The sequence below is a fragment of the Miniopterus natalensis genome, chromosome 3, assembly GCF_054644295.1.
Source record: "Miniopterus natalensis isolate mMinNat1 chromosome 3, mMinNat1.hap1, whole genome shotgun sequence".
NCBI classification, from domain to species: Eukaryota; Metazoa; Chordata; class Mammalia; order Chiroptera; family Miniopteridae; genus Miniopterus; species Miniopterus natalensis.
In genome coordinates, this window is record NC_142083.1 from 6,057,466 (window position 1) to 6,074,322 (window position 16,857).

The 16,857-nt window shown below is 42.4% G+C and overlaps 1 protein-coding gene across 1 annotated transcript; it reads right to left on the reverse strand.

Moving 5' to 3' along the window:
* Positions 1 to 4,255: 4,255 nt before the first annotated feature.
* FBXO4 (F-box protein 4) lies at positions 4,256 to 15,906 on the reverse strand. Its single transcript, XM_087815045.1, has 7 exons — positions 15,715 to 15,906; positions 14,389 to 14,624; positions 12,206 to 12,426; positions 8,775 to 8,850; positions 8,489 to 8,664; positions 5,595 to 5,770; positions 4,256 to 4,666 (listed from the first exon to the last, which is right to left on the reverse strand). The coding sequence occupies exons 1-7, from the start codon at positions 15,895 to 15,897 to the stop codon at positions 4,577 to 4,579; spliced, it is 1,158 nt and encodes a 385-aa protein (XP_087671171.1). The 5' UTR covers positions 15,898 to 15,906; the 3' UTR covers positions 4,256 to 4,576.
* Positions 15,907 to 16,857: the final 951 nt, after the last annotated feature.

A 16,857-nucleotide genomic window follows, 5' to 3' on the forward strand; every position in this document is an offset into this window, starting at 1 on the left:
ATTCACCTGTTGCTGCTGGCCTAGGAAAATATGATACTCAGCAATTAGCAGAAAGTAAAATACAAGTTCATACTGAATGTTTCATCAAGTGAAAAACATTTCAGGTGGTGAAAATTATTCCTCAAAAACAACCACAAAGCAGAGAAAAGTTGTAACAAAATACACCGGTCTAAATTAAATGTCCTTAAGCATTTGCAGGTGTGGAAAAAACCCTCAAAGAATATATTTAAAAGTTCAAAATAAAAATGAACATAAAACAGGAAGATGTGAAATGAGAGTTGACTGAACTCAGGAACAAAATTGAAGATAAAGAAAAAAATCATCTGTGAAATAAACTAAATTGGATGACACCTAAAGAATAACAGCTCAGCCTGAGACTATAATATGGGACATATGCAAAAGTTAAAACAGACAAAATAATGAAAATGAAATAGAGAGGTAAAAAAGGATCAGCAAGAAAATGAAGGGAAAGAAATATTTTTACTTAAAAATGGGCATTAATAAAGATTAGTACAAAGATAAGAATGTGAACAAAAATATTAACATACATTTTATATATTAAATATTTAATATGTAATATTAAGATAGAGAACATAAAAAATATAAAGACAACATAAAAAGAAATGATATAAATATATAATACACAGTAAATCTTACTTAATATATGTAACAATCATATCAATAAATAAAAGTGAACTTAACTAAAACCCATTAAATAAAAAACATTTTCAGATTGGCTCATGCAGCAAACTCAACTGCTAAGCAAATCCAACTGTTAAATAAACAGACCTACTTAAACTAATTCAGAAAAGCTAGATCAGGTAAATGCAAGTAAACAAAGACTCCCGATATTCCATAAGGGAGACTTTAGACTTAAAAACATTAAATAAGCTGGCCCTGGCTGGTGGCTCGGTCGGCTGGGTGTCATCCCACCCAGGATGGAAATGTTGCCGGTTCAACTCCCAGTCAGGGCACATGCCTGAGTTGTGGGCTTGATCCCCAGTAGGAGGCGTGCAGGAGGCAGCTGATCGATGTTTCTCTCTCTCTCCCTCCCTTCCTCTCTCTAAAAAATCAATAAAATCTTTAAAAAATAACATTAAATAAGACAAAGAATTTACTTCATAACACTAAAGGACCCAATTCACAGTAAAGAAGTAATGGCTATGAACACATTAAATAATGCAGCAACTTTATAAAGCACAAATTATAAAAAACACAAGGAGAAACAAAAATACAGTAATAACAGAGAACTTTAATACTTCACGTTCACTCAAAACAGATTTAAAAAACCAAAAAATTAAATAGAGATATATACAACCTAAATAATGTAATCAATAAGGTAGGTATTGGCACATGTCAAAAAGAACATACCTTCCTCTCAAGTAAACATCAAACACTCAATAAATCTGACAATGAGGTCACCACAAAACCACAGTCAGCTTCATAAAGTAAAATTAATACCACATTCTCTGATTATAAAAAGAATAAGTAAAGTAAAAATTAATTAAAAATAGAGAACAAAAAAGACCCTTAAATAAAAAATTAAAGCCTTCTATTAAACAATTCTTTGGAAAAGAAGAAATTAAAATTTCAGAGTTTCTAAAGAAACATGGCGATAAACACACTACATTAAAGAATCCATGGAATACAATAAAAGCAGTGACCAGAAGAAAATTCATAGCCTTAAATACTTATATGAATAAAGTGAAAGAATGAGAACAAATAAATTCTAACAAAGAAAATTAGAAAAAGTACAATAAAATAAACCTAAATAAAACAGAACACAAGGGGCTTCCTCCCACGGCCGCATCAAAATTACAACTAAGTTACAGAGCAACCATCACTCAGAACCACCTGAAATCTAGCTGAACCGAAGTCCTACAAATCGGGAATTAAAGACACCCCATCAGAACTGGTAGGAAGAGCGGACACTCAGAACCAGCTGGCCCCACACATATATGTGGTGGTTAAAAATCGGGAGGGGTCTCTTCGCTGTGGAGTCCCCGCTGAGGAGCCAGAGGTCGCAGCCCAGGATTCCAGTGCCAGGAAGAGGAGTCCCCATAACTCCTGGCTGTGAAAACCAGCTGAGACCGTGGCTGAGTGAGACAGGGGCTGCTGGGGTCCCCGGCAGTTCCTCTTCAAGGGCCCACACACAGACAGACTCACCCTGAGCTCCAGCTGAGGTAGCGGCCCAAAAGGCACCAGGGACACACGGGAACTGAACTGTCTGGCGTCAGAGCTAAAGGGGCGGCTTTCTCCCAGACAGAAGTGCTGGCGGGGGCCGCTGTTCCTTCGCTGGGCCCTCCCCCTGCAGGCACAGGTGTGAGCCATAGCCGAGCCCCATCACCCTGGCTCACAGTGTTTACCGGGCCCTGGCTACTCCGAGACCTGGCCCCACCCAACTTGGGAGCCTACCCAAGCCATTACCAGTGGCTTTTCCATACAAAGCGCCGGTCTTGACTCATGCTCGGCTTTCCTTAAGTCTCTCACAGGTTCACAAACCGAAAACAAGCAGCATCTGGCCTCAGCATGCCCCGTACCTCTTGCTAAGTGGCCCCAGGCCTGGCATAGCAGCAGCCAGCCTTGATTCGCAGCTTGGGCCCACCTGGGCCCCTCCAGCCCAGCACAAGTAGCAGCCACCTGCAGATTGTTCTGTAGCTCATACTGCGTGACCCCTTGCAGGGGACAGGTGCTAACTGATCTTGGCCTGCACCTCCCAGGAGGCCCCAGAGCCAGCGCACCTGGTGGTCAGCTTCAGACTGCACAGAAGCACCACCCAACCACCTCCACAATCGAGTCCCTCAAGGGGTGGACTCAGCGGGCACCAGAGCACCACTGAAGTGAGTCCTGCTCCGTGGGTTGGCCCTTTCACAGCAGATTCTCTGCTGGGATCACTGTCATTCCTCACAGCTGATCGGCCTGGGGGTAAGTCCCTTTCCATTAACAGTAATCAAGGCTCAACTACAAAGGAAGGTGCACCTGGAGCGCCCAGCTCAGGGGATCAGGAGGCTGTGCCACTGGGCCCTACTGGACATTTACTATGGAAGGCCACTGTACCAATACCTGGAGACGTGGCAGCTCTACCTAATACACAGAAACAAACACAACGAGGCAGCCAAAATGAGGAGGCAAAGAAACGTCCCAAACAAAAGAACAGGAAGAATCCCCAGAAAAAGCAGTGAAGTACACTAAACAAGCAATCTACTACATGCAAAGTTCAAAACACTGGTTATAAGGAGCTTGATGAACTCAATGAGAACTTAACAAAAAGATAGGAACCATAAACATGGAGACAGAAGATGTTAAATAAGAAAAATGAATATGAGAAATGCCCACAGCAAACGATCTTTGATTCACGTTATAGCAGCTTTTTAAAGTTTCTCAGAAGTTCTGCTTAACTTTATTCAGCCCTCTAAGAGCTACTGTTACGTTGAATCGGTTATGAAGAAAATTGCTATACTTTTGAAAACATTTTGGAAAATGCTACTAAAAATCCCATCTGATCAAAATTGTAAAAGTTAACTTAAAATAGCTATTTTTTTTGTTGTTGGTCACAAATCATCTTTCTGTATGTAACATATACCACCTTGTGGAAATCTAGGGATAACACTGTCATATTTTTCAGAATTTAAGAATAGTCTTCTGATAGTCTGACAAATGAGCTAAGACTTTATACACTTACATTCCCTTATATTAAAACAAGACCAAACACAAAAAATCCTGTCCTCATGCCATCATTGATATATAGTTCCTAGAACCAAATAGGAACTAAATAACCATTAACAGATGTGTTGATGTGGTATTTTTTCTATTAAAAATATGTCAGAAAGTAAAATTATGGGGCTGATCTTAATAAGTGCGTTAAATGAGAGACAAATTGTTTTACCTATAACTGTTGCATTTTCCTTAAATAAGATGCAGAAAAGCAGAAGAAGGAAGGAAGGAAGGAAAGAAGGAAGGGGGGGGGGGGGGAGAGAGAGAGAGAGAGAGAGAGAGAGAGCGAGAGAGAGAGAGAGAGCGAGAGAGAGAGAGAGAGAGAGAGAAAGAAAAGAGGACCTTCCACATACTCTGGTATAAAATAGATAGTGCTGTTCATGACAAATAGAAACATTAAATGTTCCTTTGCCAAATTTCTATTTCAAAAACTTCTTTTCTGATAACCCATTACGGACCCTTGAAAAGAACCTATAGAAACCTTGTAGAAAGCTCAGCAAATTTGCTATTCCCCACTAGGGCAACCTTTGAACTGAAAAGAGCATAAACCACAAAGAATGAGAAAGGCACAGACTTGTTTTTCCCAGAATTTAATATTTTTAAAAAGACAGAAAATACAAAAATTACCAAAAAAATCTTCAAAGGTTCATTTTGGGGTTAAGTGCTTGCACTGAAACTTTTTCTTGTAATTGATTTAAGGTAAAAAGCAAAAGTAATATTAAACACACAGCAGCTACAGCTGTCCAGTATAAAGGCCACCTGCAAAAGGGCAGGACAAAGTGAGCGGACTGAGCAAACATTCACATTGTGACCTCAGTTGCAAGTTTCATATGGTCTCAGTTCCCAGGGTCTGGAAGAGGGGTCATCTTGCATGCTTGGATTCCACTTCTTCAAGAATCCACTGAATGCCGTTCATAAAGCCCGTCAGCGTCTCAGCCTCAGTATCTTGGACCTAGGATCAGATGAGAGAGACCATCATCAGTAGGAAACCAAGTCCAACATTTGGGACATTTTTCTAGATACACACACATACACAAAAGGGACTAAAAAATCCCAATAAACTTTGGATGAGTCACTCAAGTTTTGTCTTCTAGAGAGCTCAGATAAAAATATGATCTCTTATATCTTATCATATTACCAATATGAGGCTTATTACTTATCCTTAGGGATGGGAGATCTACCATTTCCATGACTTGTTTGCATGTATTAGAAAAAAAATTCCTCCAAAAGATCCACTTTGAAAAATAAAACATTCTTGAACAAACCCAGCTAGTCAAATGGTAAGTGTAATGTCTTGTTGCAAAAATGTGTCCTTAAGATGGCACAAAATTCCCACCCCTTCCCACCGCTCAGGAGGGTGTGCCTTTAGCAGTAGCTTTCAAATTGTGTTCCAGTTCCCAGGGCTCCTTGTAAGGAAGAGGGGGAAGGGAAGAAAAAACCCTCCAACTTCTTCAGCAAAAACACTTCCAATATTAATTTTCCTTTATTTCACTCAGGGGCTTTCAGGTAAGGTTTCATTTGATGAAAAGATTCCATGATTAAAATAAAGGTTGCAGAGCAAGAAACTGTAAGATGGAATCTATCCTTTTGATGGCCCTTAAAGCACAATACACTGCTGCTGAAAAGGCCATGTCAGCGGCATCTAAGAAAAAGCAATCCTCAATTACTACTTCACTGTATCCACGAGAGAGGCGAGTAGGGAGCAAAGGATCAGCTGAGACTCACGGACACCAACCAAAATATCTCCCATCAATTAAGCTATTAAAACTGACTTTGGAATATTGTTCTATTTCATTAATGAGAATGAGTAGGAAAGAATAAAATCAAATAAAAAACAGTGAGAAATAAGATGTTTCTCACCAGAGAAGATAGAACCTTACCATCCACGGGTGGTTTAGATGATTCAGACGCAGCTCATGTGCCAAATAAAAACAGGGCATTCTTTTCACGTTTGCTTGAGAAATACAAGATAAAACCAGCATCGGTCTTCCTGAAGATCCAAAAGCTGGATCTGTCATTGCCATGATACGAGAAAATTCATCCTGCCATTCATGTCCTAAGGAATAAAGTCCAAACTCTTTACTTGCATTACTTGCAATGATTTCAAAAATAATAAAATAGCCCAGCCAGGCGTGGCTCAGCAGTTGAACGTAGACCTAGGATCCAGGCGATCGGGGTTCAATTCCCGGTCAGGGCACATGCCCTGGTTGCGGGCTCGATCCCCAGTCGGGGGTGTGCAGGAGGCAGCCGATCAATGACTCTCTCATCACTGATGTTTCTATGTCTCTATCCCTCTCCTTTCCTCTCTCTGAAATCAATAGATATATTTAAAAATAATAATAATTAAATTAAATTAAAAACTAGCAAAACAAAGAAACCAAAAAATTACCAGGGTCCAAACATAACAAACTGCCTCTATCACTCTGTTCATTTATTAATATATCATAAAGTTACATGAAGCAGCCTTCAAGGGCAGGTATTTAGGTGAAATCAGAAGGGAAAAGTCAGTGCCACTCAGATGTATCTATAGTTTAGAAGAAAAATACTTTGATATAGTTTCCTCTCACAAATTTTTTTTGTGGATGCAATTTTCCATCTGGTATAGTCTTCTGCCTAAAGAGATTCCTTTAATATTTTTTCTAGTGCAAATCTGCTGATAATGAATTTTCACAGGTTTTGTCTATCTGGGAAAGTCTTGATTTTGCTTTCATTTTTAAAGCATTTCTTTGCTGGATATAAGGTATCCTCCCCTCTGCAATACTATACAGCTTTCCCTTCACTGCTGTCTACCTTGCAGCAATTCTGTCAAGGAGTCTCTGTCCTCATCATTGGCCCCCTGTATCTATCCTTCCTTTTGCTCTCACTGTCTTCAAGATACTGTTTACCTTTAGCTTTCATCAATTTGGCTACGATATATCTAAATGTATTTTTTATTTATCATGTTTGGGGTTCTCTGAGCATCTTGGATCTGTGGATTGTTGTCTTTCAGTAATTTTGAAATAATTGAGGGCTTTTCAAATTTTTCTTTTTCCCTGTTCTTCCTCCCTTCATGTTTTGGTACTCCCATTATACACATATGTTAGAAGAGGGGTTGGCATATTACATTCTGTGGATCTGTCTTTATAAATAAAATTATTTTGGAAAACAGCCATGCTCATTAATTTACAAATTGTCTATGGCTACTTTTGCACTGTAACAGTAGAGTTGAGTAACTGTGAGAGATCATATGGCTCATATGCCTAAAATATTTGGCCTAAAGTATCTGGCTTTTTAAGAAAAAGTTAGCTCTCCCCTGAGTTAGATCACTGACAGGTTCCCCCAGCTCTTGGATGCTCTGTCCCCTACTCCTACTCTTTTTCCTCTTGTGTTTTAATTTGGAATAATTTCAACTGAGTTTTTAGGTTTGCGGAAGGTTTCCTTTGCTGGTAAGTCCACTGAAGGAACTATTCGCCTTGTACCATGTTTTCCATATTTAGCATTCCCATTGTATTCTTTCATAGCTTCCCATTCTCTGCTGAAAATCCCTATCTGCTCACAAATACACTGTCCACCTTTTCCACTAAATCCTTTAACATATTAATTGTAGTTCTTTCAATGTCCCTTTCTGAGAGCGCCAACATCCAGGCAATCTCTGTGTCTGGTTCCATTGATGGCTTTATCTCTTGACAGTAAGTCATTTCTTTTTCCCCCACAAATTATCAGAGAAAGTTTATTTAGAAAGTTACAAAGGTAGTAGAAATGAACCAGATGGGTTGCATAGGCTCAGGAAACAAGTTACAGAAGCAAAAGAAGGGCCTTTGGAACTTAGGAGAGGGAAAGGCAAAGGTAACCCATGGGGGGGCGGGGAGGGAAACCGGAAATGCGCTGGGAGTGCTCCTGAGATGGGGGACATTTTGATTTTGTGTGCGTGTCTTATAAAATTTTAATTTAATGCTAGATGTTTTATGTAGAACAGCAGAGACTGGGATAAAGAGGATTTACTCCTGGAAATGGGTACGCTTCTTATGTTAGGCCATTAATGCAATATGTCAAGTCCAACTAGCCAGTAGTTAAACTGGATTTGGCCTTTATTGTTATAGTTAATTTTAGTGCACCATAAACTTTAAATTATTTCAGCAATGGGCTGCTGCTACCTTGTTCTGAGTGAGAATAATATATTATATATTTATGCCCTACCTTGTTCACAGGGATTTGAGGAAGAAATTACAACACTGACTTTGGCCCGAAAATATTCTGATTTCTGCCTATGAATGGCAATTATTCAGAATATATGGACAGTGTTCTCAACTAATCTACTTAATTAAAGTAAACATTCCACACCACACATCTCTGTCTCTGGGTAATTGAAACAAAGGTAAAAATTTTCAGTTATCTGCATAAATTATTTTAATAGGGCCAGAAGCAAAAAAAACACCAATTCCAAAAAATGCAGAAGCAAACAACAAAATAATATCATAGTTTCAAATAATAATATAGTTTCAAATTTTGGTAGCTTCCTAAAAAAAACAAAACAAAAACAGATACCCAAGACATAATCCAAATCTATGAATCATAATCCACTAGGGAAGGAATCAGGCAGTTGTTTTTAACAAGCTCCCAAGTGATCCTAATACACATCAAGGTTTGAGAACCCACTATTAACTAATGGTCATAGAATCACATTGATTAAAAAAACCATCATATTCTTAAGAAGCAACAGTAAAGCCTAAAAACATATTGCTTTATTTGTTTTGCAAAGCAAGTGCTTTAAAAAAGAAAATACGATAATGCTTACTTTTCTGAGCTTCAGCATTTGCAACATAGATGAACCCATCAACAACTTCACACACCTTCTGAATCTGTGGAATTACACTGTATCGGCTTCCCTGGTGATCATCCCCTTCATTCTGGAGACTGAACATCTTGTTAACTGCACTTGTATGCTCTTCTCTTGCTCTATCTCTTTCTTTTCTATAAGAAAAAATGTAAACATAAGACATAAACAGACACTAAACAGGCTGTATCCCCTTAAAGTGTTCCTGTCCTAAGTCTCAGGTAAGTCACCAAGTAGGAAGCCTTACCTGGTAGTTGAATATAGTATCAGGATGTTGAACTTATGCTGGTTGCTCAACTGAAAACTGACTCCTGATCCAATACCTAAAGGAGAAAATCACAGTTATCAAAAAAGTCATTAATAAAGACAGCAAAAAATCAGACTGGAATTTTAAAAATTCTATGACAAGTTATATATAGCTTTGAATTAAAATGAAATGTTCTTGTTGGAAAAAAGATGCTGCTTGCAATGTTCATTCACTTAGTAATAAAAATATAGATAAAGGGCAAAGAACTGGTAGGCTTGTAACATTCCTTTTCATATCATCACACTCATTAACTTTATCATCGTAGCAGCAGCAGCTGCATCATAACAGCCACTACTATTTATCCTCAAGACTAAGACTCATTTTCATATTTTTATGTTTCTCATTTGTCTTACACTCTATGTATACATTCAATGAAATGGCTTCCCCCTACCTCCAAAAAGCTTTTTAAAATAATGGGGATTCACCAATGGCAACTTAGAAAATTGAAAAAAATATGGCAGATACTGAAATTTGGAATTAGAGTTGATTTAGAATCTTGACTTTGCTATATATAACCGTATTTTTGTGAGCCTCAGGTTTGTCACAGAAGTGTAGAAATAATACATTTTAGGATTATTGTAAGCATGAGAGATTACATATGCAAAAGCATTAGAGTGACAGGTCAACAGCAGGTGCTAAGCTACTTTATACCTGAGCCATTCAACATTGTCGTCTGTCCTTCTAAATCTGTTCCTTCTTTTGCCTGTTAACACTCTGGCCGATTCCCCCTGCTGCTTGGGAAGGGCATTCTCCTCTCCCACGGCTCTACTTCTTTTCGCTACATGAGTCTTAGATCTGTTTACTCCGCACTCCCACCTTTTACTCTAAACTGCCACCATCTCTCACCTGGACATCTGCACTCACTTCTTCTAAAGTCCTACATCCACTTTTGCCCCCTACTATCATTCTTCTGACAGCCGCTGAAGAGATTCCTTAAAAATACCGAATTAAATCTTTTCCCTTCAAAAACACCGCTCTTCAAACAAAACATTAATATAATCTGGTCTCTAGTTACCTCATTAGGACAACTCCATCTTTCATGTCTTTAACCCCTGCCTTATAACCAATGTAGTTGTCCAAATAAGTCATGCTGCACCATCTTACGTCACCATTCCAGGCACCACATACAGAGATCTTGATGGCTGGAACTGTAAGCATCCCAGGCCAAGTGACCTGAGTCCTCTGGCCACCAGGGCTGGTGCACAACCCCCACCCTCACAGATCATAGAAATAAACTCCACTATGATCTTTTTTCCATCAACTTAGCTTCGAGATTACCCTTTCAACACATCTAACACTAGCCCAACATGATCTCCATGCTGCTCTGCACCACCCCACCAATGGCCCATCCCTTCTCTTCTTCCCTGATCTTGGAGGGCTTGAGGCATAATTACATAGGCATTTTCAAACAATCACTCCAGCCGCTGTCTTGAGAATGAAATTGCCATTTCATAATCGGCAAATTTCCCCATATCCCCCACCTCTTCTTGAAGCGTTCCTGCTACGTCATGGCTTTACCTGAAACCAGCCTGACCCCAGGTGCTGCTTCTCTTGCAGGGGACTCTCAGGTAACACGGTTGTTTATTCTCTCACGTCTCAGGCTAAGGAGATGGGATCAACGCTCTTTCACTCCCGATGTCATCTTAACCATTACTCATCAACCCTCTTGAAAAACTCCATCTCTCTGAGACACACACAGCATTCAGCTGAAGTGCCATCTCTCCTTCCTTGACCTTGTCATTTATAAATTTCCTTTTAATAATCCCTTCCTCCAAACACTCACTGAGGATTTCAGCACCTGGTTCACAATCTTCCTCTCCATCCTCAGAAACTTTGAAGTCCACACGGACTCCATGATTGCCAAATCTTGATTTTTAGCCCAGAATTTGCTCCTGAGATCTGGATGCATAAAGTAATCCACAAAGTCATTTGTTCATTCATGCATCAAATATATATTGAGTGCCTACTATGTGCCTGATACCTCAGATCCAGCTAGGAATAAAGCTGACAAGATTTCTGCCCTAATGGAACTTCTATTCAAGTGGATTGCTTATGGTAAGCATCAATCTCTACACATTCAGTCAATTCTATATTCTTCTTGTTTTTATCACAATATTATAGTGGTTTCTTAATGGGTCTCCATGTCTTTATAGACCCTTGTAATTAATTTTCCACTTATGAGCCAAAATGATATTTCTAAATGCAACCTTAACCATCTCACTCCTTTGCTTAAAACCCTTCAAGAGCTTCCAAATGCTTAAGCATGGCATACAAGTGTCTTCTCACCTAGCCCCACTGTACACACACAGAGCTGCTTCAAAGGTGCCAGCACCTAGAGCTTTGTGCTTTCAGAAATGTCGTTCTCACAGCTTAGAATACTTTCATCCTGTCTTTTTTATTGCTGCCGCCTCATCTTAATGACCTGAGAGGCATCCTGCTCAGTGTGGAGCCTTCCTTGGCCCTTAACTTTCTACCCAGGAAATAACTGCACCATATTCAAATCACCTGAACACATGTCTCCCCTCACCTAGACCACGCATCTTCAGGACAAAGAGTTTTGATGCTGTTTTAAATCTCTGCATCTCTAGCACCTAATAGGTGCTCTCAATAAATGAATAAGCTGTATTATATTGTTATTTATATTTATGATATATCCTGCTTACCAACTAACTACATGGTGGTTATTGGTTTGTTTGTTTTCATAGGAAGAAGGGGAAGGTGATAATTAAGTGTTTTTGAAATTTCAATATATAGTACGTGAAAGTACTTTCTTTGCATATAGCAGATGCCAATAGTTTTTTCTGTTAACATTCTTTTAAAATACAGTAAATACTGTACAAATACAACATCTTGGTAACATAATTTACTTTCACATAATCTTATATTCTGGATTACACAAACTTGAGAAAATAAGAGGAAGCTTACCTATTATAAAAAGTACATTAATTCTTTCAGTCCATTGGCACCTGGGGGGCTCCCATTAACCAAATTACTATATTTTAGTGATTTTTCAACCTTTTTCATTTCATGGAACACATAAACTAATTACTAAAATTCTGCAGCGTACCAAAAAATATATTTTTTGCCAATATGATAAAGAAATAGGTATAACTTTCATTCATTCATACCGGAGAGCTATTGTTGTGTTGGCTGTTGTCATTTTTTTATTTGACAACCTAAGGGAAAAGAGGTCAGTGCCCCAGACTAAATAGTCAGGTATTGCATGTTTTAAAACTTCTTGCGGCACACCAGTTGAAAATCATTGCTGTATTTCATTACATCAAATAATTAAAAATTTTCTTTCTATTTAATATTAGTGTCAAACTCTAAGTGTTAAATTATTATGTACTATAGAGCAGCATGAAAATTACCGTCAATTTGCCTGTGAGGCAAACCAGCTGTTGGGCAAAGTTCCTCAGAAGACATCAAGCTCAACACCAGCGATGTATTCAGTTCTTCTAAACCTGGTCCAAACATAGCAAACCGTGGTTCATTCTGAATAATCAATGAGTGTAAAAATGAGGTCACTGCTCCATACATAGGACGGCTAGATTTCGAGGATCTTCTTGTATGTGGACAGCACATTTTATAGCTGTATAAAATTGTCACAATTAGAAAATTAACACAAAAAAACTTAGCCAGTTAGTCATTCAATGTATAATTTATTGAGAACTTGTTAGATACAAGGGATATAATGACTATATAGTTCCAATTCTCATGGAGGGCAGAAGGGGACAGACAGCATTATAATCTGTATGCCAAGTGCCAAGATGGGAAAAAGCAGGAGGCACTATGGGAGTTCCAGCAGTCTAGAAACTGAGAGTGTCCCCAGGAAGGGGTTACTTATCTTCTAATCTTTCACTTAGCGTCTCTCATGGAACACTGGGCCTAACACTTGTGTCGGTTAAAATTCACTACATAGAGCAGTGATTCTCAACCAGGGTGAGATTCTGCTCCTCAACCCCGGAGCTCCAGGGAGCATCTGGCAACGTCTGGCAACGTTTGTCATCACAACAGGGGGAAGTGGGGTGATGCTACTGGCATCTAGCGGGTGGAGGCCAGGGATGCCTCAAAACACCGGCAGTTCCCAAAACATTGGTCCAAAATGTCAATAGTGCCAGGATTGAGAAACACTGCACTAAAGATACACTACACAGAGAGTTAGGATAAATGTTCCTATAGGTTAAAAAAATATAGAACCAAGTTTCTTAAGTACTCTTATTAAGTCTCAAATGTAATAGTTCAATAAGTGTTAAACATATAGGGAGGCTCAAATATTCCTTACAGATGACCTAGCAAACTAAGAATCATAGAAAAGAAACAACTTAGTTTCTTACATTAGCTATAAACGTCTAAACTAGCAATTCTACATGTTATCAAAAATTAAAACAAAGGTTACTCAAATTCAAATAAAAACCTAAAGCATTTCAACTAAATCAAGCTGGTTAAGACAATTACTAACCTAAAGATAATCATCTTTATTTAGGAAACTGTAATTCAAGAAGGAAAAAAGTCAAACTTGAAGCTAGGTAGATCAGGCCAAGCCTCACCACTTTAATTAGTTATATAGCCACTTACAGTCTGAACCTGTTTTTCCAACTTCATTATTTGAGCAACAACAATCCACTCAGGGTAGTAAAGATCAGAAATCATTTTATTTGATCACAAAAGATAGTTACTATGATTATTACTCTCCCTGGGGAAATTTGGTTCCACAGCATCAGATACACTTGGGTAGGTTGTGGGACAATGTAGAGGAAAGCCCAGCAAGTGAGAGTACAGTAGCACTTGATGAAATTATATGTAACAACATATCATATGCATTTTAATCAAGCAGTCTCACAAAATGATGTAATGGCATCTGGATTGGAATAAGAAAAGATTCTGAATAATTTAAATAAAACATGGAAAAAATCCTGCATGTAGCTAGTAAATCTAGCACACAAAAAACAATTCTTAACTAAAGTACAAATATTCTTTTAATTTTATTTCCAATGCCTTAAATTTGGGACATCTATTTTTAAGGTAGCACGATGGGGCTCCAATCTGAACAGTCCCTTATGAACGGTATGGCCTTAGGCAAATCCATAACCACGATGAACCTCAGTCCCACCTCCACAACAAAAATACAATTCAGTGAGGACTAAATAAGTAAATATACATAAAGCAACCCTCAAAGACCCAGGTGCTCAATAACATTAATTCTTTCACATACAATATATTTGAAAATGCCAATGTTTTGGGGTAGTAAGAAAATCTTATTTCCCAAAACCTTGAGAATGGTTTTCTCCCTGCCAAAGAACTGCTCTCTGCTCTCTGGCCACTGCTTTTCGGGATACGGAAAGTATTTACTATTGAATCTTGTCATATGAACTACGTATATTGATTCCTCACAGGGAAATAACTACATGAAGGAAGTCATTTAACTTAACCCCCAATTTTCATAAAAGGACACTTAGACCCCAAAATCTATGGAACAAATCAGTAGGACTACTGACTTGTAATGCAGTCAAATTTAGTATCTTCTCTTTAATTCATAAAAGTAGATACTTACACTGCCATGTAGTCAAAAAATGCACCGTCAGTGACTTGAGATACAGGCTTTTTTAAGATGTCTAGATCTGGAAGAGATTTCCAGTCCACAGAAGACCAAGAAGGAAGATCCCGCAGCAGAAAATACCTCCACAGAATCGGATCTCGTACAGTTTCATTCCAATAGTGACTTGTACTTCCCAACTGACACAGATCGTGAGGCGAAAGAAATGACAAAATATAGAGTTGCACGTCGATCTGAAACACAGGAAAGCAGCACGTGGGTAAAAGGGGTGAATAATTTATCTTGGAAAACTGTTTTCTGGCAATAAGAATTAAAAATTATTATCATCATACTAGGAAACCAAAGGTCAACTGAACAGTGTCTTAATTAAATCTATGAGGATAAACTACAATATCAACAAAGAGCTGTTATACTAGATAACCAAAGGCCCACGGAACAGTCACTGTTTCCAGTTAAGTCCATCACTCTGAAGCCACTCTCCTGCCACCGGGAGAGCATCCTAACAGCGCTGAATGTCGGATGCATTGAAACATTCCTGAAAAACCCTCCACTGCTCTAGTACTTCTCAAGCAAAGTAACCAGTTCCTTTCATTTCTTTTCATGGATATTCCCAAGCCAGCTTCTGAGTTTATCATTACATCACATCGAAGAGTAAATGTGTCATCTGAGCTCCTCTGTAAAACCCACGGAACTGTTTCGCTGCGCCTCTGCGCGGGGCGGGCCGGGGCGAGGTGTCAACAGCCCGGGTGAGATGAGGAGTGTAAGTAACTTCTGGGAACGTCTCCGTCGGCCCGACAGGTTTACCAGTAAGTGCCGTGTGCCTGCGGCGTGGGACCCGAGGCGCTGACAGCTCGGCCCCGTGTCTCCAGCTGCGTGTCGGCGTTGTCGCGGGCGGTGCGCGCTGGGACCACGGCCGCGACACCCTCCGGGAGCGGGCGGCTGACCCCGGCGCGTGGGGACAGTGCGCCTGGGCTGATGCTGAGGACACAGACGCTGGAAGCTTTTCCCAGCTGACCAGAGTCTGGGACGGTCTCCTGATCTCCTTAGCCTGACGGTCAGGGCGTCCCCGGCCCAGCCTGTCTGGGGTGACACCCTGCGGGGGGCCGGGCCGGCGACCCGGGCGCTCCCCGAGGTGTCTCCCTGCGACCTTCGGCCCCGCTGCGGGGCAGAGATCACCGCCGGGGCGTTGCTACCAACTGTGGCTCCCGGGTGAGGACGCAGCCACCACAGCACGGGAGCCGGGCAGACACCGCGGGCCGCGGATGGTCCCCGGGTTCCCCAGTGCCGGGGGCGGGGCGCCCCGCCCGAGCCCCGGGGTCTCACCGGCAGCCGCGTCAAGGTGCTGGGCTCCTCATCCAGCTCCTCTCGGGAGGCGCTGGGCGCCGCGCGCTCCTTGCCCACCGACTGCCAGAAGCTCCGCCAGCCGCTGAGGATGGCCGCCTCCAAGCGGCTCCAGTCGCTGTGGTGCGGCGGCGGGGAGCCGCTGCGGGGCTCGCTTCCTGCCATGGCCGCCAGCGCCGCTCGTGACGTAGCCCGGGGATCACGCGACGCCCCGCCTCCCAGGCGCCCCACCTCTCCGACGCCCGGCCCCCGGACGCCCCGCCTCCCCTGACGCTCCCTCCGCCCCCGGACGCCCCGCCTCCCCTGACGCTCCCACCGCCTCCGGACGCCCCGCCTCCCCTGACGCTCCCACCGCCTCCGGGTGCCCCACCTCCCCTGACGCTCCCTCGGCCCCCAGAAGCCCCGCCTCCCCTGACGCTCCCTCCGCCCCCGGACGCCCCGCCTCCCCTGACGCTCCCTCGGCCCCCAGAAGCTCAGCCCCCGCGACGCTCCCTCCGCCCCCAGACGCCCCGCCTCCCCTGACGCTCCCTCGGCCCCCAGAAGCCCCGCCCCCCGACGCTCCCTCCGCCCCCAGAAGCTCAGCCCCCGCGACGCTCCCTCCGCCCCCAGACGCCCCGCCTCCGCTGACGCTCCCCTCGCCCCCAGACGCCCCGCCTCCGCCGCCCCGCCTCCACCGCCCCTGGCGGAGCCGCGCCCACCTCGGGAGGCCGGGAGGGAAGCGAGGGGTGGCCGCCGGGCCGCGGTTCCGAGCCGCGCTGGAAGCCCCCAGTCACCGCCCCTCCACTCCTCGGCTCGCTGGCCTCCCCCGCGGCTCTGAGGTCTCCTGCGCCTTTGTGACTCGCCGCTGGACCCGGGAGGTCGCCCCGCTTCCACTCGCCGGGCGAGGCGACCCTCGTTCCGTGGAGGCCCCGTCCGCGCCCCGGGCGTTTCCCACCCACTGCTCCCTTCTCGGCAGCTGGAGGGGATGGGCTGGTTTTCAGTCCCCACGTTATTGTTTTCTCGGGGGTTAACAAAAATCGAGACTAGAGAGGAGCCCAGGCATAAAACCCCTTAGGCCAAAACAGAGCGCAGGCTCTGCCGTGGAGGAACCATCCCTAACGCTCCGTCCGCTGCTCCGGGCCCCGC